The 25,197-nt window shown below is 42.9% G+C and overlaps 2 protein-coding genes, 1 long non-coding RNA gene and 1 pseudogene across 6 annotated transcripts in view; 2 read left to right on the plus strand and 2 right to left on the minus strand.

Annotated features, from left to right (window-relative positions):
• Positions 1 to 3,345: 3,345 nt before the first annotated feature.
• LOC112075297 (uncharacterized) lies at positions 3,346 to 4,157 on the plus strand. The gene is made up of 2 exons (XR_002894955.2): positions 3,346 to 3,691; positions 3,901 to 4,157. It is a non-coding gene; the product is annotated as an uncharacterized lncRNA (long non-coding RNA).
• A 1,150-nt stretch (positions 4,158 to 5,307) lies between these two features.
• Positions 5,308 to 7,161, minus strand: LOC112075292 (protein JTB). Its single transcript, XM_024142316.2, has 5 exons — positions 6,806 to 7,161; positions 6,661 to 6,701; positions 6,438 to 6,523; positions 6,268 to 6,347; positions 5,308 to 6,164 (listed from the first exon to the last, which is right to left on the minus strand). Exons 1-5 carry the CDS (start codon positions 6,865 to 6,867, stop codon positions 6,008 to 6,010), a joined length of 426 nt encoding a protein of 141 aa, XP_023998084.1. The 5' UTR covers positions 6,868 to 7,161; the 3' UTR covers positions 5,308 to 6,007.
• Positions 7,162 to 7,341: 180 nt separating this feature from the next.
• Positions 7,342 to 11,049, minus strand: LOC112075294 (chromatin target of PRMT1 protein-like; annotated as a pseudogene).
• Positions 11,050 to 12,507: 1,458 nt separating this feature from the next.
• The window catches only part of snrka (SNF related kinase a), a 49,268-nt gene continuing 36,578 nt past the window's right edge, over positions 12,508 to 25,197 (plus strand). For all 4 annotated transcript variants that reach the window (XM_024142317.2, XM_070440850.1, XM_070440851.1 and 1 more), the window contains exons 1-2: positions 12,508 to 12,871; positions 14,213 to 14,881. In XM_024142317.2, the coding sequence (XP_023998085.1) occupies positions 14,293 to 14,881 (589 nt within the window). In that variant the 5' untranslated portion in view covers positions 12,508 to 12,871; positions 14,213 to 14,292. The remainder of the gene's footprint in view (positions 12,872 to 14,212; positions 14,882 to 25,197) is intronic.

Below are 25,197 nucleotides of genomic sequence, written 5' to 3' on the forward strand. Positions count from 1 at the left end.
GCATCTAGCATCATCCACAAAGTATGTATCCACTAAATAACACCTACCTTGTGATGGTACGAAAACCTAGAACAGACAGAACAACCCGCTTACACCTTAACATCAACAGGGGTACAATCTTTGGCCACAAGAGTATGGACCACGACACAGAATAAGCACAAGGCTATGACCATATTTCGGAAGATGAATGAAAAACCTTGAACGCGAGAGACGCACCTCTGTGATCTTCTGGTGGACCCAGGAGGCTGAGATTATGTTATGAACCTCGACGGAAAGTGACCAAGGCCCATCTTGAGTGCACGCTGGTTGGCTCACGTTGAAAACCACGCGATGTGGCCCGTGGAGAGAAACGAAGAGAGAAACACAGTCAACAGGGGCCTCAATGGGCAAACAGACTCTGCTTTCGCATTTCACCTGTCTGGACATCAGTTGGACCCATAAGCAGCGAGCGGCGCGTAACGAGGTAAAGACATCGCCCTTGGGAGGAGGAGTGAAGGACCAACACCTCATTCCTATGGTTTCGACTATAGAAGGAGCTCTTGTGGAATGATTTGTGATCCTGGGCTGTACCGTCCGAGACTGCACTGCGATGTGTAATCGGTTGGGTCCTCCTTCCAGCACTTCCTCCGTGGCCACACTATGCTAGCAACGATCTCAAGTGGGTACACTGTTATCCGGGTGAGGGGTTCAATAAAATCTCAGCTGGGTCCCCGAACCGAGGTGCTCCTCCATTTCATCATCTTCCATGGCTGGCACCGGTGGTGGTCATACTCGTGGAATGATGTTGAGTTGTAGAGGGTCTCGCTGCCAGGTCGGTGGTCATAAACTTGTGGATGATGTACCGCTAGTGCTGGACCGGGTGGGTGTCATTAGACTCGTGGATGATGTAGATGCTGCACCGTGGTGGTCATACTCCCAATGGATGATGTAGACGTTGTAAAGAGGGTCTTGATGCACCGGTGGGATCAACACTTGTGGATGACGTAGTAGATGGATCTGGCTGTAAAATTGCCACTCGTTGCCCTAGCAACAATAAAATGATCAGAAAAGACGACAGCTGTGGCAGAAGCGCCAAGGCTGCTGGCCGAAGCTGCTGACCAGACTCTTCTTCTCTTTTCTGCCCTTCTTCTCCCTCTGATCCTGTCCCTGAGTCCTCTCACTTCCCTCCTAAAGTCTTCTTCTACATAGACATGAACCATGATAAGCCAAACCATTACCTAACAAGTAATATAAGTTATTAGATAGCTATCATGAATCATGTCACCTACTGTACACATAAGACACACACGGTTATCTGAACCAAATTATCCATACCTCATCGACTAGGTTTTAGCAAGCTAGGTTAGCTAGCTGAGCCTACGTTAACTAGCCAACATCTTAGCACAACTCAGCTACTAAACTGACCGGGCAATCCTAAACTACGTGGACATGTCTCCAAGCAGGCATTTTGTGTGTTTCTATGTCCCTCGTAGCTGTGCAGCAGTTGTGTCAAAAAGACACGGGTTTGAGGATACTGCGAAAATGATTCTCTTCCTCCATGTGGTCCAATCCTCATTGCAACCCGACTGCAAAAGGTCCTGCATCATATAGTTGCCTAGCTGCGCAATAATGTTACGCAGCAGTGATGCAAAATGACGCAGTCGGTGTGTTTCGAAGCTTAAGGCATGGCTACGGATATTGGTCACTTACACACAATGATGCCCACAGGCTGAGATACAAACTGAGGAACAGACTGAGCAACAAGATATATCTTCAAAGTAATGGCTGGATTGCCATAAAGTATTTTGTGCAACATCAAGACCCCAAGTGGAAAAACCTAATTGATTTGGTGACCTCTACCTTTCCCTCGCGCCACCATCGACCTTTTCATTTGCCATTTCTCACTTTGTTTTCCATTTCCAATTTTAACAGCTGCTTATTTTCTATGGCAGTATGTATACTTGTTTCAAAAATCTGCTGCTGATTTTATAATTTGTCTGTTATCATTCTATAGATGTTAATTATTTAATTGAAAAGGTTAATGTATATTTAAGTTATCTTTATTTTAAGTTATTCATTCATGTTAAGACGAATTTCCATTCAAGAATTTTACATTAAATATATTTAGACTGTAAAAGATGCCTTAGCACATTCTTATAGTGGTATCAGTCTTGCATCATATAGTGAATTCACTGTATGCAGAATGTTGCATTTGCATGTCTGCACAGTGTTATATTTCAAGCTACTTGTCAGTAAATATCGGACAGTTAAATATTGGACTACAAGACGTTGCAAGCACTGCCATGGTTAGAGTTATTTAAAATCTTTGAGTGGATCAATTGGGTTTTGGAGGTGTCGTGGTTACAGGCCATTGCCAGGTTGGCGGTGGCCTGTGGTGGGTGGAGCCAATGTGATAATCTTTTCACGTGGGGCCAAAATGCCCTTGCGGTGCCCTGGGTGGTGGCTGTGGTGCCCTGTGGTCTGATGTAATGTCCTCTCTCTCGTTTGCTCTCGCTCTCCTCTTTGCCCCTCTCCCAACCCTATAGAGGATTTACCTGATTTGACGTATGACATGGAACCCTGATGATCATGTACAGATCCTGCCCTCTGACGTTAAACCGAGGTATTTAATCTATAATAAGGAAAAAGATTATCAATCCAGGGGAAGTAGATGAGATTACCTGGGGTGTTTTTTGTCATATGATGTTAACAGGACTAGTAGAGGCAAACAAGTGCCAGAGTGGGCATGCTGCATTGTTTAGCTGCCAGGTGGCAGGCCTGTCTAATATGTTATTTTTTGCGCAAATGATCATTATCGTGGCTATAGATGGAGGGCGGATGTGGGGGGGCTCAAGGAAATAATGGGACGGATGTGGGGGTCGGCCAAGGAAAATCTAAGGGCCGATGTGGGGGGCTCAAGGAGAGGGAGATGGTCCGATGTTGGGGGCTCAAGGGAAAGATGACTGCCAGTAGTGTTAGAAATTCAGGGCGATATTTTGGTCCAATGCTGCCACGGGCTGCAGCAATAATAAGTGATATAGCTGGCTTTATTTACTGGGAACAGGAAGACAATGTGCATCTTCAATTCAACAAATATTGAGTGCCACGTTTCACCACCGGTCAAGTGGGCGGTTGGCACCAAAAGATACCAATAAAGTCTCTGTCACACCGTTTAAAAACCATGCCTTTCAGATCATATGTATGCTTATTCGTCATTAGGAGTCTACCTTTGGGAAATCCATGCAATCCAATTAACTCAAACTAAGACACAGAATGAAAACAAACATGTTGTCCTCGCATCTTCCTAATGGTTTATTTCTGTAGCCTACTCGTCTGCTWTATGGGGATTAATGACATGAAGGGACRTGTGTGTGTGTGACTTCTTTATTAGACGGGTGTCTGATAAAGAAGCTAAACCCAGATGACTAAATCAACCCGYGGGTTTCTGTTCAGCACCTTGGACAGCACCTTCCACTACAAGCACAGTACATAGGTTATCTGCCTCTCTCTTGACCGGACAGTAGATTATACGTTCCACCTAGCCCTAGGTGGGAAAACACAACAATTAGAAACAGACATGGCAAAATCAGCAGCTATCTTGCTGGTGTTAATTTCCTTTTTGTACATCCTATCTCAATCAGCCCATGTGGTTGCAGGATGGACAGACGAAAGGCTACCAAAGGCTGAAGTTACAGAGGACTCTAGGGAACTGGTGAGTAACCTGCTATAGTAATAAGTATTAGTTGAGGTTACGATACAATTAAGGAATGCTATTGACACTATTTGATCATACAGGCTAAATGTACTGTACATTCATAGTGAGTCATTGCAATTAACCAATAAACATGGTCTATTGTGAGGCGACAGATTTGATGTAGGGCCATTTCAATACAGCAGTGTTTTTCTCTGTGTGTGTTGCAGCTGGGTGTCCTTCATAACGTCCTAGAGAAACTCCAAAACAGAAGAATGGCTGTGTGGGAAAGAAGACAAAGCCACCTTCCTAGTGTAAGCAAGCTATTTCAGACACCACAGGTGAATAGTTGAATAGGTGATYGATTTCCCAAATGTGTGGGTCAGACCCTCTGGTGGGTTGTGGGTGGCACCTTTTGGATTGCGGGTCAAGACTACATTCTAGCTAGAGCATGTTCTGGGGGAAATAAATAAACACTCTAAAAGCTTATGCTGTGTCCTTTTTTTGAAGACCACTGGAAACTACTAAAGAAACAGTCTCAAAGGATTCTATTCAGAACTGATTTAGATTATACACAGCCTTTTGAGTAACTAATGGGTACATTTAACTCCACGAATAGATGGAGTTTTTCCCACTGAATGAATACTATTCCGTAAGAATAAACAATAAAATTAGGAATAAAACATAAATGTAATAAACAGACAGAATTTTGAGCTTTGTTTATGTTATGCAGTTCATAGAAAGAGTTGTGYGGTTGCAAAAGCCTGCAAAAGACAGACCATCTTGTAGGCTGCCAACAAGGATTGTGATGGGAAAAGTAGTCTTATGGCGACATCTAGTGGTCAAGGTACTTAAAAGTACTACGTCAACTTTTCCTTCCTTGTGAATATATCATTTGGAAAGTTCTACCATATCATTTTGGTTCTATTTTCTTTCCAGTGTATAGTCGGTGACTACTGCACAGTGAAAAAGGGACCACGGTACAGCCAACTATGTGACTGTCCAAGAGGATCAAAGTGCAACCTCTTCTTCCTCAAGTGTTTGTGATTTATTTTTGTTATGGTATTAGTTAGTTAATTTATTTCTGTCTGAAATATAGTAGGATTTTGAAATTTTGCTTCGCTAACTTCTAATACATATCCTTCTTCTGACCTGTTCCATCCATGTGTTCTTTAATTTGCCTCTCATTCTACCATTCTGTTCGTTGTGCATTCAGCACAAATATGAAGGTAAGCTCAGTAAACTAAATCTGACAAAGACGAGGCTCTTTTAATAAAATGTTGATTAATAAACTGTCCAATTCCTTTCACACCTTACGCAGGAAAAAAACAGAATTATATTTACTACCAAAAAAAATGACATTGTGCACATACCCTAAAAGTTTATTTTTTATTGGTCATAAATAGAAAGTGCATAAACTGTACAATTTGCTGCACACTTACAGCAATGTAATAATTAGGAATAGTGTTAACAGTGCTGTAAAATACATAATACTGTAAGAAATCAGAAGAACCATGTTTTTACGAATAGTGTAACCAAAATTGAAAAGGCACTCGCACATCTGAGCTATCTTTGTTGCAGGTGCATGGTAACAGTTGAATAAGATAGAAAAAAACGAAGAAACCAGCACACTGCTCTTGATAGTGTCACTGTTCTTTATTAAGCTAGTGTGTAACCAAAAGGAAAAGCTTGTCAAACATAAATAAATAGATATGTATAGTTTAGACAGACCTGAATTTCACACACAAACGTGATTGACCAATCATTGGTAAATACACCATAAGCACATTGATCACAGACCAAAAAATGTAATCTATCGTAGTGCATTAAATGTAGCTGGTAATACCCATTTTTCAGAAAACAATCTTTAAAGGAAAATAGGGTACATCTTCAAAAATAACACATAGGTCTAGGTATTTGTAGTATTCGTCTCTCTGGTTGGACCAACTCAGTTATTATGGTGACAATGCAGACAATGTCAGAAAGTGAGACCAAGTTGACATGTTCAAATCCCCAAAACTGACACATGGAATAGTTAGGCAGGACTATAATCACAGACACAATATCAACTATGACAACATAAAGACATGCTGTGCTGCAATATTATTAACTATACTGCAGTAATGACTTGGAACATATTGTAAGATTAGTTCAAACCAATAACTATTGTGCAGTGTATGGGTCATACTTACATAGACATTAAACAAATAAGGCCGCAACAAAACATGGTATCAAAATGGAAATAGTGATCCCAAAAGAGATACCAAGGTGCAAGTTCTGCCATTCAAGTCCTTCAAACATTTGAGTGGTCAAGCGCCGGCCAACAGCACCCAGTCTCTATATGGACAGGATCTGCCTGCGGACCTTTTCAGAAGCCAGGTGGTCCAGAGTTCTCTGACGAGCTATAACCACCAGGACCAAGACTACTGTCAGGCACATCATCATCCCCTCAAACCTCCAGAATAGGCGCTCATCCATCCGAGAGGAACGGCAGCTGAGAAAAGAGAAAGATAGAATTGTAGTCGGACCTGAATTGGCGGTTGCATCAATTTTGGAAAATAGTCTAATAAAAATATAGAAAAAAGGGGGTAGGCTACCTCTTGTATTCAACTTTGTTGGACTTTGCACAGTTGATCTTTTCTATGAATCCAGTTCGTTCGCAAGGTACCCATGATTTCTAGACAAACACGTGAGGGAAAGCCATAATTAAGATGCTATTSATCAGTATTACGGTGTTCAAGAAAAWAGGAATTATTTTAACCCTCACCATCTGAAAGGGGTTGCACCTTGCACACTCTGTCAAAATCGAAAACTCCTCCTCTTGCCAGCAATGAAGGGATGTTGTGCTTATCTCTACAAAATAAAGAGATTACAATAGCTAGAAACKTCAATTTTAGGGTCTAGTGCAGTAGCTAGGTCAACAGCTACAGGTCAACTATTATAGCTACCCGATCTGTATTTAAGTGGTATTTAACTAGCTATGGGTCTACCTGTAGTAGAGTATTCCGCTCCTGAAATAGCACCATGGACACTGGAAGAAAAATATAGAATGGTTTGGTTTACACATTCACAGAAGTCAGAGGTTTGACGACAGCTCAGTCAGTGACACGGCTGGATGCTGCACAGCACACTCACCTAAGTGACGCAGGTACTACCAGCAGCAGTGTTAAGATCGAGAACATTCGGGAATCGCTCATTGTGCTGGTAAGGGGGGCACGACCTCTAGACTGTCAGTAACTTCTAATGAGATGGCAAAATAACGTAGCTTYTGTAACGTTTGGCTTCTCGCTAGCTAGCTACATATTAGCTAAGGTTAGTTATCGGTTTAGTTACAGAAGTATATTTACAGCAGCTAACCCACTACGAATACTCAGTGTCAATGTAAGCATCTTTAAATGTTAGTTATTCCATTATAAAATGTTTTGTGGCAGAATTGTAGCCATTTTGAATCCTCGAAGTTCCTCCCCATGTCACCTGACCTGAGTGACATACTTGAAGTGCTCTCCCCAGCCCTAGTGGTGACAAGTAGGCATTTAAGTCAGTTGGTAACTTTCTGGCTCGTGTCTATGCTGTGAGTGACAATTACATTTCTACTGAAGGTCAATAATGAACTGGAGTTATGTTTCTATTTCTTGACATGTCATGATAATGTTAATATCATTGGGTAGCAACACCTTTAAATATTTTTATTAAAACAATGTTGAACATATCAAAACACTTAAGAATATTTGTAACAGTTGGGCCATTCTTTCATTCTCATAAACATTCTCGGACAGGAACCGGTTGGATAACTAGTCCTCTTACTACAAATGGTGGCAATATTTCTCAGCTAAAATAAATCTTCAACATTTCTATATAAATCCACAATGCAGCCAAACCTGGCTAGCTGAGGTACATACCGTTGTCTTTCACAAATTAATGACAAAAAAAATACTCAGTTTTGAAACATAACATTGTAGCAAACACATGAAATCTATAGTGTGAAGTGTCTTGGACAAACCCATAATGTACCTGAGCAAAGAGAATTGGTTAGCTTGCTTGTGATTTTACTGAACAATTAATTATTTTCTTAGACAAGTCCTGCAGACCTTCATACTTCTTTCTTAGGCAAGGTTTTAGACCACCCTGCTCAGCACAGAGCTAAGCTTATAAATGAATAAATTATGAAAAGAACATAACAGCTCAAGTGTGTGAAACAGTTAAAGTATGACTCTAGAGAGCTCTAATTCAGCCACATAACACATGCTTCTGGGCTTGTGTGTGTAACACCAACAATAGTTCTGAGTAAGCCAGAGACCCTGGTTGTCACATCCATCTGTTTCCAGTGAGGGGCKGTTCTACTAATGAATTACCCCTYGACAGCCTCAGTGCAGTTGTTGATGCTGCCTACCCCAGTCTTCCAGCAGGGTTCTKCTCAATGTAGTCGGAGCCTGCCATGGCCATGTAGGAATCCAGCTCTGCGTCTAGGTGGCTCTTGGTCATTGACATGTAGTCGTCTAGTTGGTTGTCCAGCTCCTCTTTGGTGGGGATTTTTTCAGGTATGCCTAGGCCCCGGAACCCTCCCCGGCCACGCAGGCCAGACCCGCTCCTCTGCCTGGTAGGGATGACAAGATATGAGCGAGGGCATTGGGAGAAGGGAGGGCAGAGTATGCACAGTTAAGAGAGTTCTCTCACCTCTTCCTCTCAGGCCCAGTCCATTCCTGGCTCCGCAGCTAACCAGCACTCCAGCATTGTTCAGCTGGCCACCTTGCAGCCTCAAGCCCTGACGAAACCTAAGCTTAGTCACCCCTCCCCGGCACGCATCTGATTCACACCTGAACGAGAGAGGGATACAAAGTTAAACTGGCTCCAACTGTTACAGTTGGAAAACAGTACACCCACCTCTGAAAGCATAGCCACCTCTGAAAAAGCCCCTTCTGTTGTTTCCACACACTCTAAACCTCCTCGGTTCATCCCTCGCAGTCCCCTTACAGCAAACCTTGGCTTCTGGTGGCCCCCCGCATCAGGGTCCCCATGGGCCGACCTAGCCTTGCCAGGGCATCGCCCTTCCCCAGGCGCTGCTCAGGCTCTGTGGGACATTGGAACGTACCAACAGAGTTTGGGTGTATTCCATTTCAATTCAATAGATGAACTGAAAGTCAAGACATGACATGCCCAGGAGGTGGCGCCCTTGGTTTCAAAATTCAAATGAATTTTCAATGCTTCTAATCTAGTCCACGTCTTCATTTCTCTGGTCTCTTGTTAAAAAGGAAAAAAATAATAGTGATACTAGTGTAGTTCTGATCTGGGGTGGTTCAGCTTTAATTCAACGGAAACGATTCTGAACGACAAGTTGAAGAACGGTGTGATTATGGTGGCGCAGAGGGAGAAACTCTACAGACATGTACATATTACCCCCCCCCCCTGTATATAGTCTCACTATTGTTATTTTTACTGCTGCCTCTTTAATTACTTGTTACTTTTATTCTTGCTTAAATTTTGTAATGTTTTAAACTGCATTGTTGGTTAGGAGCTCATAAGTAAGCAATTTCACTGTACCCCTGTTGTATTCGGCACATGTGACAATACAATTTGATTTGATTGTATGGTCAGATGGGTATGGTGTGGCTGCACAAGTTGTGATTTTCAAATGGTCACACCCATATTGATCATGCCACACCCACCAAAGTGGTGCGCACCGTTTTTGGGAAACATGCCTCTTCAGTACAAAACTGTCATGGAATGTTGCATCGAACTGAATGCAGCCCTGGATTAGTGACACTGAATCTAATTAACTAACCTAGGACAGGTTGAAAAGTGATGGTTTAGTCCCTCACCTTGGGCTGCAAGGCAGCCTGCACAGAGGTCCTGTTTCTCCATCTGCAGAGCCAGTCTCCTGTTGCGGACACTGGCCACTTGCTGTATGTTGACTCGTACAGCCACTGGCTCCAGCTGCTTGTTCAGCATGGTCGTGAAGCTTGGAGGAGCAGGGGTTGAGGTTAAAGGAGGTCAGAATGGGGCAGGGGTGTCAAGTCATTCCATGGAGGGCCGAGTGTCAGCTGGTTTGTACGTTACCCTTGAATTTGTGGTCCAATTAAGACCGAGACAACCAGGTGAGGGGAGTTCCTAACTGATCAGTGACTTTACTTGATCAAGTACAAGGGAGGAGTGAACCTGCAGACACCTTGTCCCTCAGTGGAATAGGGTGATATAGGATAGGAGGTGGAGAGTTTAAGAAACCACAGGAGGCTGGTGGCAGCATAATTGGGGGAGAAACGGGCTTTGGTTTAGTGAAATGGTACTAAATACAGCAAACACCTGGTTTCAAGGCATTTGATGCCATTGCTCCGTTCCAGCCATTGTTATGAGCCATCCTCCATCAGCAGACTCCTGTGTTAATTAAGAACATACTGCTTAGCATACTACGGTATCCATGTAGTTGCATTCCCCTGCCACTTACTGCTATAACAGGGGTTGGGCAACTCCAGACCTCGAGGGCCTGATTGGTGTCACACTTTCTCATCCCTAGCAAACACAGCTGATTAAATCAAAATGCATTCTAAGTGAAGATCATGATTAGGTGATTACTGGAGTCAGGTGTGTTAGCTGGGGCAAAACTGACACCAATCAGGCCCTCCTATACAATACACAATGTGTACATAGGCGAAGTCCCCAATTATCCAGCAGACCAGTTTGGCCTTGGACTCTGGATGTTGTATCAAGGGGGAAGAAAGACTGAAAGAGAAAAGACACTTAGTCATAACAGGGTTACAATGAGCAAGATATGGAGTACAGGAGGAGGCCTCTGCAAACTCATCACAACTGGCTTATGGTAGTCTCACCGATCGTTGAGGGAAACTGTTGAGGAGCTTTTCAGCACGATTTTCTCTGTTGGTGAAGTCATTGCGTCTGGTTTGCTGATACATTCCTGTGGAGACACTCAAAAGGGAGACCGATATATTGTAATGGAACAAAAGCATAACTTTAGTTGGTAACTACAGTGACAATTTGAGAATGACCTAATGTTAGGCTAGGAAACACCTTGTAACATGAGTTTCAAACACATACTAGCTACTAGCTAGCTGTTCATTCGTTTGACATGCTGGCTTGGTCGGTAAACTTTTGCTAATTTTCTGCTTGTGAGATGGTAGCTAAAACCTCAAAACTAGATAAACCTACTAACTAGCTTTCTATCAAGCTTTGAGACGCTAACGTTACTCTTACTCACTTTTTAGAACGGCACTGGCAGATTAGGGAAGATGCTACAAAAATTGTTAGCCTCCCCCTCTTGACTGTCCACACCAAAGAGGCACCTGCACAACATAAAATAAAAAGTTATTCTCAACTAAGGAAGACTCAAGCATCATACTGTGGTTACCGCCCAAAATATAAACGCAATAATAAATTCAAACTCGCACAGTGATTCAAACACATGCGGAAAACTACAAATGCACGTTTACAAATCAAGAACTGATGGAAGGTGCATTTTTGCAGTATATAGATAATTAATTTGACTAAGACCCCAAATACAAAATCATTTTTGAAAGTCGGTTAAAAAAATGAACGTTATGACACTGTCCAAGTAAGATTTCAAAACAGTACCAATATATTTTGCTGCATAACATTGGAATTGAGGAACAGAGGCTAAGCAGCAATGGAGCTACCGGAGCGATGTACAAACATGTGTGTGTAAAGTAGGCACATGTGCAGAAGGTACGGATATATTATGCTATCGGGTAGAGGTGTCCAGAGAGTATGGTAATGAAGCGACTCCGTTCCCTATTTAGTGCACTTATTTTACCAGAGAGCCATTTGTGACTCAAAATTCAATCAGTAGTAGTGTGTGCACGAATAGCCTAGCTGGGAGAGACAGAGGTACAATTTACAAGAAATCCCCCTGTTCCTGGTAAAGTAAGCTGATAAAACTATCCACCTACTGCTATCTTAATATTCTAGCCTGGTGTATTTATTGTAAGTGCAACACTACCCTTCTGAGTTCCCATAAGGTACATGCAACACATACTTGAAACAACATCCACTTTGTGAGAGAGAGCAGATTATCTAAAACACCATTAGTCTATAAAACACAAGCTGTGGATTTTTATATATATACTAATGAGAAAAAAAGTGGCAATATACTCTTCTATGCAAAGCCTAACTGGCTTTTGTGTAGCCAACAAAAAATAATACATTACAGTAYAAAACTGCTTAGCCACTGGAGGGCAGCACAGTCTCATATTTAACAGTCATGGAAATCTACCGTTATTTGTGGTAATGTCAGATTTATTTTTGCAGAAATGTCACTGATCAAGAAATGCACAAGACAATGGTCATATGATGTGTATTAGATGTATTAGATGTGTATGTATGCATGCATGCATGTTTTGGACTATAGCTAGCTATTACAAGGGCAGAATATCCAAGCCATACATACAGCCTCATGATGATGTTGGCTGTTGTGCTTTTTATCKTGGTTATTTTTATGAAATTGGAGGTCCATTATTGCGTTACTGTGCTCAGTATTGATGTGTTTAACTACTAATGTGTATTTGTTCACATATTGCRTTGGTGAAATACAATTATTATTGCGGACCTCTTCATTGGTATGGACCATTGTGGGATTCTTTCCAGCTAGCTACGTTTCTTTGACGTCAGAATTTAATGCGGCTGATGCCCAACCATAGAGAATGATAGAGGCCTAGTAGTGGCCAAAATTCTTTATTAGCATGMGCAGCGCCATTGAGGGCTTCCACCACTTTACTGTAGTCTACTGGGTGGGACTTCTAACTTCATGGACATGATTCCAACAGGGTCACCAGGAGGGATCAGTCAATCGTGAAGAAGAAACTGACTACTTTAAAGTGGAGATAGTCTCAATGGTGCTGCCCATGCTGTCACAGACCCTATAATTGCACAGATACAAACATTGGTCTTCTATCTATCTCTATGTGTCCAACACACTTACGGCGCCGCCGCAACCGTTTCTGGGAGGAGAATGATTTCGATGAGAGCTGCAATTCAATCCCAGGAACGTTGCAATGCCTTGTTTCACTGATGAGGTTTGGGTATAGGCACCGTGTGAGTGTCATTGGTAATCGCAACAGYGGAGGATAAGATTCGCTAATAATAAACTTTATCACGGGTAGAACGAAGGACATTATTTATCATCCAGTCTACTAGCTAGCTGAAGATTTCGTCTTGKTGTTTACTGGAGAGAGAGTGGTAAGTCCGACCAGCCGTTGTTAGCTTGCTAGCTTGTAGCTAGGGTTAGTTAGTTATCAGTATATTTGAGGTTACGTTAGCTATCTCACGTTAACCAACGTTCGTTCATACAATCATTTTGAGGAAATTACAATTAAATCGGCGCCGCCAGCTGCGTTTATACAACGTCAAAATAGGTTGTTTACCCAGTAATACCTAGCTAGTTAAGTAACTAACGTTTGCTAGCTACTGTTGTTAGATAACTAACGCGTTACTCGGTGAATGAACGAGGCACTAGTACGGTAACGTAGCTAACACAGGCCTATCAAGCTGTTTCTCTGTCTCATGTGATGGAAGCTTACGCGTTAACTAACTAGCACACTGCTTTCATGGACTAACTAACTAAAACATTTGCTAGCCAAGTATAATAATCTCTGTCAAATAGCTAGTTAACTAACTTTTAGCAACTTGAAATTGGCTAACTAGTAGCTAAGTTAGTAAGCTAGCTACTGTACTGTATCTTGTCATGACAACCAAATCACCTGACCTGATCCCATTTAGCAATTGTGTGGTAGTTAAAATAATGTGTTAACTAAATACTTATCTATATGTAACTAGTAGTTATGTTCCCTGTATGCATGCATTAGTAGTACAGTATTGGCTTCAGTTCATAGCTACATTGTCATTGTAGCTAGCTAGGTATTTAGTAATGTGTGGTGTATGTTATGGCTACATTTTCAAGAAGGAAATACTGTAGTGTCCATTGATTTATGAATGATGGAACGTCTTTGAGGCCCGGGTGTCTTTGAATATAACCCATGTGGGGTTAATGGCTGCATTAACTAAATCCTACCAGTTGAACCTGCAAATAAGCTAACACAATTCTCCTATCAGTCATAATTCCTTGCAACTTTGAAACTCAGTGGGTCTGTAAGGCTAAACATTACAGATATTAAATCAACCCTTTTGTAAGTTCATTTGGTGTTTTACTTCATGTCTACGAGCTTCACTGCTAGACCCTTGGCTTTGTTTTTGTTGAACAACAGAAACTCAGGGGTGTAATCATTACTCCAAACAGTCTCAAAACGTTCTGTTTTGCAATGAAATCTAGCGTTTCTACTGGACAGATTCAGGTAGGGCCCTAACTGTTTGCTGAACTTCCCAATAGAAATGGTCATTTCTGTTGCGAAACAGAACGTTTGGCAACTGTTTGAAGTAATGATTACACCCAGTACAAATCTGTGAGAATGTTCCGCGATGAAGGTTTGAAGTCAAGGTGGTAGGCCTTATTTCCTTCAAGTCACTTAAGTGAAGTTTTGTTCTGTTGATATTCTGATGTGATTTTCTCTCATTGTTACTTAGGAAGTGGACATCATGGGCACGACATTAACATCCAACGTGTTGAAGTAAAGTGGACCCACGAGACTGCTTAAAACCCAGCCATGGCAGGCTTCAAGCGAGGGTATGATGGCAAGATTGCAGGGCTCTATGACCTGGACAAGACGCTGGGCCGGGGCCACTTCGCCGTGGTCAAACTGGCGCGCCACGTCTTCACGGGGGAGAAGGTGGCGGTCAAGGTCATAGACAAGACCAAGTTGGACACGGTTGCCACGGGTCACCTGTTCCAGGAAGTGCGTTGTATGAAGCTGGTGCAGCACCCCAACATTGTCCGGCTCTACGAGGTCATCGACACGCAGACCAAGCTCTACCTGATCCTGGAGCTGGGCGACGGAGGAGACATGTTCGATTACATCATGAAGCACGAGGAGGGCCTCAGTGAGGAGCTGGCCAAGAAGTACTTTGCCCAGATCGTCCATGCCATCTCCTACTGCCACCGGCTGCATGTGGTGCACCGTGACCTCAAGCCGGAGAACGTGGTGTTCTTTGAGAAGCAGGGAGTGGTGAAGCTCACTGACTTTGGCTTCAGCAACAAGTTTCAGCCAGGGAAGAAGCTCACCACCAGCTGTGGCTCGCTGGCTTACTCTGCCCCAGAGATCCTGCTGGGAGATGAGTACGATGCTCCYGCCGTAGGTAAGACATCCAAGCTTGTAGGCCTGGATACATTAGACGGATGACGTTTGACGCTGTCTGCCGTAGATTGTTTTWTGATTTGAACCTTTTATTRAACTAGGCAAGTCAGTTAAGAACAAATTCTTATTTACAARGACGGCCTAAGAACAGTGGGTTAACTGCCTTGTTCAGGACTACAAMGACAGATTTTTACCTTGTCAACTCAGGGATTTGATCTAGCAACCTTTTGGTTACTGGCCCAACACTCTAACCACTAGGCTATCTGTCTCCCCAGATAGCCTATCTCTTAGAGTCATAGTTCGATTGTATTGACCTGGGCTGGCTGTAATCTTTGGCACTTAGTCTAATAGGCATGTGTTGAAAACCCTTCTCAAGGTAATGGCCTCGTATCAGCAAGCTCACAACCCTGTGTCATGGGGCCATGGTGATTCTGTCAGATTGTTGCATGGACTTGAGAGCTAAGGATTGCAGAGTCTAAAAAATGGAGTTGTATGCTGACCTTTGACATTGCCTTACCGTAGCCTAGAAAGGATTACTTATGTGTATGTATGACGGTTTAGGCTGGTTTTGAACTTGCAATTTCAGAAGTGCAAGGTTATGTTGTAGCTAGGGAAGCAAGTTACTGCTATGTGTTGCTATGATACACAAGGCCAGTTCTCCTGGTGTTGGTGCCTAGAGTGTTTCATTGCACTTAATTAACTGGCTCATTGATTTCCTGTGTGGACTGACTGACTGTAGTGCATACAGCAGCAGCACTGACTTATCCAATAACCTCCCGTGTGCCAAACCACGCATTTACATATCAAATCATTTGTAAGATGATTACTTATATTCTATGATACAATCTATTTCTTTAACATTTCACTGTCCCAGACGRTTGAAAAGAGAGTCTGCAATACTCCAATGTTATAAACACGCAAATCTCAAAATATAGGCCCTAGGCATGATAATGCCTTTCGATAAGCATTTGTGTTAGCCATTATTGCTTCCCCTATTTGACTATGCCTGCCACACTTGTAGGGTGTAACTGTAACCTGAGGAAACTGTGGTCACTCTCTCTCTCACATACACACACTGTTTCTTTGCAAAGAATGACAGAGCATCTTATCTTACAGTAATAGGTCTGGGGCTGTGTGCAGCCTGTGTTGTGTTGTGTTGTAATTGTCATGGTTGTGCGTCAGATGAAGGTCCCTAGAGAGGAGAAGAGAGAAGGCTGACTGCTGTTAATTGCAGCCCGGTTACAATCGCCGGCTCTAGGCAGAACAGTTAATCCATCCTTTGTTTGTACTGAACATCTAGTGCTGAAGCCCTGATTAAACATTTTACTATTGACATTGTGGGGTTGATTAAAATACATTTCTACATGATAGCCAGTGGAAGCCTCGCACACAATTTATATGGTTTCCAGCATAGCCCTGCCAAATCAATATTCCATCCTGCAGCCTCTCTGTCCAGAGCTGTGTCACAGGCCCATCTCACTGCCTCTAATCCATCAATTCACCCTCTCACTGAACACACATTGAGCCAGCAGCAGTGTTGCCTGGCCCTGGACTGGTGGGATGGATGAGCACTCAGAGTGTAAGTGTGAGAGAGTAGAGCTTACCTATGACCCATGGCTCTGCTCCACTGCTCTCTGCGGGGCTCTGCTCCACTGTCTCGGGGCTCTGCTGTCCACTGTCTCGGGGCTCTGCTCCACTGTCTCGGGGCTCTGCTCCACTGTCTCGGGGCTCTGCTCCACTGTCTCGGGGCTCTGCTCCACTGTCTCAGGGCTCTTGGCTTGCGTACTGTTACGTTTTGGTGACTCTTGTCTGGGGACAATTAGTCAGAACTCCTGGGAGAGAGCCTGGCAAAAAAAGAAAAATCTCTCACCCCCTCGCCCTCAATCGCCTATGATTGGTGCCGGAGGGCCAGGCAGAGTGAGCATCCTAAATGGCATCCTATTCCCTATATTGTGCTCTACTTTTGACCAGAATCCCATAGGGCTCTATGCACAATATAGGGAACAGGTTGCTATTTGACACAGCCAGTGTGCAGCAGATGTTTTTGTAACTGCTCAGAGAACACCAAAGGTAGCATGAGGCCAGGAATGTGAATGAGCAAGAGTCATTGTACCAAAAGAGATAACTGTTGGGTATGTTATGATGAACACTTTTCTTGGAATGTGACCAATGAGAGAGAGAGACACACTACAGTCTACTGCCAGCCCTGTGGCTGTTTGTTGTCACTCTGCCATGTTTGTTCCTATGTAATGAGAGAACAGGGTGCTGGTGGTGTCAAGGAGGATTAGGTCAGTCTGACAGAACAGGGTGTTGTATGGGCTTGGAGGTGTCACGGAGGCCCAGTCTGAGGATGATGCCACACCAATGCTGCATTCCAAATGGTAGGGGCTATAGTAGGGTGGGATTTGGTCCAGGAATCTGATGGAACAAGCTTACCTGCCTGGTGTTGGTGACCTTGTACCACTCATGGTTAGACAATGCTCCTCAGAAATAACCTGTTGCATAAAAATGTAGAGAATGTTTTTTAAAGACATTTACTGTGACTATCAGCTGAGAGTATTTATATTCAACCTCTCTTTGAAAGGCAACGCACTGCAAATATTGTCTCCTGAAAAATCCACTAAATGTTGTGAGAATGCTTACTATGCAATGAATGTGCAGAGCCCAGTCACAGTGAAGTGGAGGAACAGGCTTGTTTAATTTTATGACTGAAGAGAGACAAATCGTGTGAGTGATAATCAGAATGTTTATGGTCCCTCCCTGACGCACACTCAGCATGTTTTCAGCCTGTTCTAATCCCATTAATGCAGGTTCCACTAATGCTGTGAGGAACTTTCAGGTCTGATGTAGTCTAGCAGCTCTGCTCAGGATGATCCGGAAAGCCCAGCAGTATAGAACGAGACGAGGGTGTGTCAATAGGTTCTTGACATTGAGCTTCCCAGTTACCACTGCGTCAAGTCATACAAGTGACTTCCACTTCGTACAAGCTATTTTCAGGTCCGTGGGTCTGTACCCTCTTTGCTTTGACCCCTTGGATCTAAGTAGAGCCTTGATTTATGTCAGTGTCTCAGGTTCAATGGTATTTCTCACCTCCTAAAACCTTGACAGTAACCTTTCTCTCTGAGACCCTGAGCAGCAACCCCTCTCTCCATTCTGCCTGGCTGTGTGGCCAAGTTGGCAGGTTGTCCAGTACACACGTCATGGCTTAATGGATATAGACCTAGAACTGACCAGCCACCAGACCAGCCATCTATAAAGCTCTATTGGTCAGAGAGCAGCCATGCCAGAACTCAGAAAGCACAGAGCTCTTTGAGGTGTCTCTCTATGTGTCTGTGTAGTGTTACTGTTCAGCGCCGGCCGGTGTGAATGTTCCCAGCTTCTCTCTCCCCGTGATCCGTTCAGCAGGCAGCTCCACTGCAGCGCTCCACTTGACAGCTCAGATTCACATTGCCTGCCGCTGTGGATGTGACACTTCTGCTATTAATACATTTGTGGGACTTTTTCCAAAAGTTCAGCCTCTCTACTTTGGGCCCTGTCTCTACTGTACCAACCACATAGCTACTCAATTAATAGCCTCATTAAATGAAGTCCTCCACCACTTCATCTTATAGGCTATGTATTAAAAAGCAATGTATTACTACTTTGATTCATTCACGACTAGGGCTGGACCTCACAGTACTGTCAAGATACTTAGGTGGCGATACGATATGTATTGCGATTCTCATGGTTCTATATGTATTGCGATTCGATACTGCATTTAATATGAATAAATATATTTATTTATGATGATTTGATATTCCAGACATATTTCTCACTATTTGTCTAAGCCGAGAGCATGAGAGAAGTCATGGAAATGAAAGTGCTGAAAACATGTTGGCTCACTTTAAAAATATTTTTATTTTACAAATCGATAGTTGTAAGTCAAATTATTGATATAGTATCGTCCATTTTAATATTTCGATATGTAACTGGATCATTTCCCCATCACTAATCACGACTGACCTTACATCATGATTCCCAGCTCTTCCATATTTTCATACATGAATGATTATCACTAATGAAACACATTTCAGTGTATAGTGTTGGAAATGACCCTCTCTCTCGCTCTGTGTTATTAACTGAGGAAGAAGGCTTTCCTGGTGTGACCAGAAGAATACTCAGCTGACTGAGTGAACCAGTTCCACACTGTGATGGCACAGGGAGGGAGGGGAAGAGTGAGGGATGGGGGGATGCAGATGATTAACAGTAATTATTATTTTCACTGACCTGAGAGAAATGACTGAATGACTTTAGTTGTATCCCAAATGCCACTCTATTCCCTATTTAGTGCACTACTTTTAACCATGGCCCATAGGGTTCTGGTCATAACTAGTGCACTATTCAAGAGAATAGGGTTCCATTTGGGATGCACAGGTTGAAGAATGAAGCACAGCAGCAACCCTTTCCAATCGCCGCCTGTCCGTCTGCTGCCATGAATTTTTCCATCAGTGGTGAATCCCACATTTGACCTCCAGATGAACCTTCTGTTGAATCTGTGTTAAGCACTGTGTGATGTGTCATGGGCAATGTGAAATGAGCCTTACGTTGGGGGCATTCATAATGTTATAGCCTACACTGATTATGCTATTACTTCGGGGTTTTGTAGTGGGAAACAATAAAAAAAATTGTTTTTTTACACTGTCTCACGTTAAGACATTCCTCTCAGTATCTGTAGTATTATCAGCCTGCATACCAGACCTGTTTGCTATCATTCCACTCCTTGCCACCCCTTGTCATATGCCAAACAAAAATGTCCAAACTAAATCATTGCCTACTCCAAGTAACTTGTGATGCATTAACTTTTGAAAATAAGTCCTGTAAAATGTAGCCTAATGGGGACCATTGACAGAAGTACACGACATATACAGAAGTAAGTGGACACCCCTTCAAAATTGTGGATACGGCTATTTCAGCCACACCCGTTAGTGACAGATGTATAAAATCGAGCACACGGCCATGCAATCTCCATAGACAAACATTTGCCGTAAAAAAGCCTTACTGAAGAGCTCAGTGACTTTCAACGTGGCATCGTCATAGGATGCCGCCTTTCCAACAAGTCAGTTCGTCAAATTTATGCCCTGCAAGAGCTGCCCCGGTCAACTGCAATAGATGTTATTGTGAAGTGGAAATATCTATGCATAACAGTTTCATGAAGTGGGTTTTCATGGCCGAACAGCCGCACACAAGCCTAATATCACCATGCGCAATGCCAAGCGTCGGCTGGAGTGGTCTAAAGCTCACCGCCGTTGGACTCTGAAGCAGTGGAAACGCGTTCTCTGGAGTGACGAATCATGCTTCACCATCTGGCAGTCCGACTGACAAATCTCGGTTTGGCGGATGCCAGGAGAACGCTACCTGCCCCAGTGCATAGGCTCCCTTGCTTCCAGTGAAGGGAATTCTAGACGATTCTGTGCTTCCAACTTTGTGGCAACAGCTTGGTGAAGACCCTTTCCTGTTTCAGCATGACGGTGCCCCCGTGCACAAAGCGAGTTTCAGACAGAAGTGGTTTGTTGAGATCGGTGTTGAAGAACTTGACTGGCCTGCAGAGAGCCCTGACCTCAACCCCATTGAACACCTTTAGGATGAATTGGAACGCCAACTGCGAGCCAGGCCTAATCGCCGAACATCAGTGCCCGGACTCGGTAATGCTCTTGGGGCTGAATGGAAGCAAGTCCCCGCAGCAATGTTCCAACATCTAGTGGAAAGCCTTCCCAGAAGAGTGATTCTATAACAGCCTCCAAAGGGGGGACCAACTCCATCTTAATGCCCTCAATTTTGGAATGCGATGTTCGACGAGCAGGTGTCCGCATCCTTTTGGTCATGTAGTGTAGCGTTGTTCCTAAACCAGGCTTAATCTCCATCAGGAACAGCATTGCTCCTTGCCATTGCAATAGCAGTGACCATAATATCAGGGTCAGAGCCATGTCAACAGCTCAGATTGTTCTGAGATCATCTCTGTAGTTAGAAACATAAAATCAGCATTCCTGCAACATTTATTTTGTTGAAATATAATCTTTGATCTCTGAGATGAATTTTCATTAAAAACTTCATAGCAAAGGAGTGCTTTTGATTTGACGGGTGCATGTGCGCAGTTCGGTGTAAGATGACCGTTAGACCCAATGACGTGTTTCTGCACATGCGCTTAGCTAGCCAACATCACCATGACTTCGCCTACAAGTGTTATCAGGGACCACTATGGAAACATGACTCATGAACACGATGGCGTTCTCCGGTTTGCTGTACGACCACTGTGTGCAACTGGCAAAGCAATAGATTTCTCAGGACATACCAAAAGCAGTAGGCCTAATTCTGGTATAGCAGCAGGCAGTGTGTTCTACTGTCCTGTAAATCACTCAACTGAATATATATTTTAACCAAAGATTCCTACCATAACTTGATCAAAGCAAGGAAATGAGTTCTCCCACTACTTTCACTCCATTTTTGTCTACAGCCACATCTCCCTGTTGTCCCTCTGTTCACACTGCACCTTCGCCCAGGGCTAAGAGCTTCCCTGGGCTCAGGGAGATTTTAACCTAGGGCTGAGATCACACTTGCACATTCTAAAGTGGGCTAGCACCAATCTTCGCCTAGGACTAGCTGGCTCTGCTCTGGAGCAGGGTTAGCACCGACTTTTCAGGGTTCACCCCAGAAACACGGTGCCAAAATAGCCAGTATGAAACGGGGTCAAGAACAACGCCTAGAATGCTCACTGTACAATCACAAAATCTGCACTGTCACTTAATTGACATATGCTTGTGATGCCTGTAATCTGTTCTGAATATTATTTTGATAAGTAAATTCATACAATTTCATCCTTCCATTTGAGGACAAAAAACAACAAAATGCTTTCAACAGGGCAAAAACATTTGTTGCTATGCCTAATAAAAATGGTTGCTATGCAGCAGACTGGCTAACATCTCATTTAGCCAACTAAAGCTACAAACTACAGCTGGAAGGGCAGAAAACGCTAAATTTGTCTGTTTTCAGAGCTTTTATTTACATTTTAATTGACTTTATCCATGATGCTGATAATATTGTTGCGTGATTTTGCCTGGATCAGAAAAGTTTGTGTCGTTCATGCACAGCATTCTCTGTACAGTGGCAAGACACAAGTTTTGGTACAGTGCTTGGAATACAAGTGTGAATCCTTAGCCCAGGGTTAAAGCTTAGCCCAGGGTTAAGAAAGGCTTGTGTGAACACAGGCTAAGCTAGCCCAGGACCAGTCTCGTCTGGTCATAACATAGCCGGGGGCTAAGAACAATGCAGTTTGAAAAGGCCTCTTGTGAACCTGTCCAGAGAGGCTTGGTTACCAAGCTAAACTCCTGGGTAGCTGTCCTCCTGCAGCAGTTTGTTAGTTTACTAATCTACCACAATATAACTCCTGATGCGCTCAACTGCACCTCAGGACCTTGTTTAGCTGAATCAGCTGTAAGTCTGTGGACTTATATGTATGCCTCTGGAGGAATCTAGTCAATGTAGCAAGCCTTACATCACCTCTCGGTATTACTATAATCAGCATGTGTCTAACTGGTACCTTTGATACAATTTATTAATAGACTAGATACAAACAGCTAATCCTGGTGAACAATGTTCTAGTGTTAATTTATTGAGGCAAGCCGATCAGAGATGTCAAGGTGGTACCCAAGCATGTGCTATGCATAGTATATATAACAACTACCAATAGACCTAAATTATATAGTCAAAGAATTACCCTGTAAAACGAGGAATGCGTTTACTCAATTCAACTAATATCATTTATTAGTCACACAATAATTAACACTCAAACAATTGGTGTGCTTGAGATACATGGCACATTACAGAATGAGACAGAGTAAATGACTATCACCAATAAGATAAGACTTAACATGGTTACACCTGTCCACTTCAGAATAATCTCTTAGAGAATCTCTGTCTGATACACACAGGAGTTTGGTAGCAAGTTCTTAAAGTATAAACATTCACTGCCCAAATTCACTGCTTATACTTGCATAACTTTATGAGCTGGATTGCCTGTTTTTGTCATTTAGTTTTTTATTTTGCGCTCGTTAGCATATTTAGCTAGCAGCCTCTATTTAAATTTGCTATTAGTTTATGCTAGTTTTGTTAGTATTCTTATAATAGATGACCAATGGGCTTTCTTTCTGTGTTTTTAGCTCCCCTTGTGTACCAAGATGGGAATACCGTACATCCCTGGATGAGAGAAACACATGAAGGTTGTGAGGATTCTCGATACCACACTGTCTAGCGAAAACCATGTGATGTGATTTGTTAACGTAGCTAGAACAGACTGTGGCACAAAGCAGCCTCCTAAATGTTTTCAGTCAGACATTCACACTTGCCATACAGACTTCAAATATGTAGCCAATACATTTTGAATCTAATAACATTGCTTGTGAACTTCAGAGCTGTAATGTTTTGACACTTTGGTTCTTGGCAAATACAAAAAGCATATTAGTAGTATTCATCGCTCCTGCTTGAGTCTATACATTCTGGGTGATGCGATACGTCTTCATTGGCTTTTTCTCTGGCAAGCTCTCATTTGGCTATTGCTGATCGTTCTAAAAACTAGTTGTTGCACATCTCACTACAAGACCATTGCAGATTTTGTTCAGATAAAAACCAACGTGTTCAAAAATATCGGAACGTCTGGGACTGCTCAAAGACTGGATCGGTAGCTTGCATTAAACGAGGGTCAGTGACGTCCGTGCACCCGAGTAGGCAACGACGTGGGGATTTTGTCTCCGATCTCAACTTGTCTGGGACAGCTAAATCAGGAAGAAAATTGTGCAGTGTACGCCCGGCTTTAGGGTTGGCCACCTCTGGCTAATATACGAACTATGGGGTTAGAGGTCCGTGCTCTGTCTTTCTGCAGGATCCTATGTCACTACCAGCCCACTAGACTTTCAGTTTTTACTACCTACGTTCCCTGAAAGCTCTCCTCCTGTGAAGACCTTATTTACGGTCTGATTCCCATGGTGTGGCACCATATTTCCAGTATAGTGCACTTAATAGGGAATCTGGTGCCGTTTTGGGATGCATACGTTCTAATGGCTCAGACCTCAGATCAAACCGACTGATGTACCCTGACGTGGTGGGGTCTTCCTTGGCACTAAGTCAGTCTGGGGGGTCAGTGTTTTACAAGCGTTCCATCCCGAGAATAAATGATTTATTCTCCTGATTTAACCTGGTATTTCCTGCCCAAACCAGAAGTGTCATTCAATAGCATTATAAAGCATATACATAGGCCTATGTCTGCATTTGATTAGAGCTTTGATCGAAAATGAAAGCCTGACGCTACCTGAGCCTGATGAGCCCTACATTAAAGACTTTTTGAGCCCTACATTAAAGACTTTTTCATGAGCCCTAGCCCAAAAAAGCCCAAATGATTGTACCGTTAGCCTATATCATATATGTATTGGATATCTATACTGCACATTACGCACAACAGAAAAACATAAAAGCCTATAGATGTAGCTAGCTATATGCTCTGTTGGGTAAATAAATGAAACTAGCCCCAGTAGGCTAATCTTTTTTTAGTGTGAACAGTTACAATAGAGTACATTATTTTATGAACTGGAATTACGCACATTGTTCAAATCATGATAACGCAGAAAAGAACATGCGGTTCTGGTGCAGCACAATGTGGCCTAAAAAGTTACAAGTATAGGCTAGTGAATTAGATTTTAATTTAATAGGAAATATAATAGGGCCTATTTGTATAATTTGTAGGCATAATACCTGTTATGGCCTATCTCTCTCTCTAGTGTTGCTTCATTCCTTCCTTGGTTTCAGCAGTTCAATTAAATACACTTTGTTGTCCTTATCTTCATCATTCTAATGACATCCTTTGTATAATATAGGACTAGAATTAGATGCAGAAGGCTTTCACTTCTCTTCACGAAGATTGAATGGTTATGGGTCTGAATAAATAACTGCTATAGCCTATCGCCACCGCGCGTTCGCTCTTCTTTCAAACTACCCATGAGTTCTATTGGCTGCTGTGTTTAACATTCAGCAAACGAGCTTGCGTCCCTCTTCCTTCAAATTGCCTATTGGTGTAAGAAATGCTAAAAAAAATGTGTCCAGCAAGCTATTCTAGTCTGGCTTTTCCTGCATGGGACTCCAAGAGCTGAGGACTTTTTTTAAGGAGAGAGGCCAGGGGAGCACAGGTACGTGAGTTTTGTGCGAGCAACAGACAAAGGCTATAAATTAGAAGCTTATTATGCATAACCCATCATTAATTAGCTAAATATAAGGCTAATAGTGCATTGAATTTAT

The sequence above is a fragment of the Salvelinus sp. IW2-2015 genome, unplaced genomic scaffold, assembly GCF_002910315.2.
Source record: "Salvelinus sp. IW2-2015 unplaced genomic scaffold, ASM291031v2 Un_scaffold3070, whole genome shotgun sequence".
Classification (NCBI taxonomy): Eukaryota; Metazoa; Chordata; class Actinopteri; order Salmoniformes; family Salmonidae; genus Salvelinus; species Salvelinus sp. IW2-2015.

Coding starts and splice junctions, on each gene's coding strand:
- LOC112075292 (XM_024142316.2), bottom strand. CDS start 6,867: ATGAGCGATTCCCGAATGTTCTCGATCTTAACACTGCTGCTGGTAGTA. Junction 6,702..6,805: donor GTAGTACCTGCGTCACTTAG/GTGAGTGTGCTG, acceptor TTTTTCTTCCAG/TGTCCATGGTGCTATTTCAG. Junction 6,165..6,267: donor AACAAAGTTGAATACAAGAG/GTAGCCTACCCC, acceptor CTCTTTTCTCAG/CTGCCGTTCCTCTCGGATGG.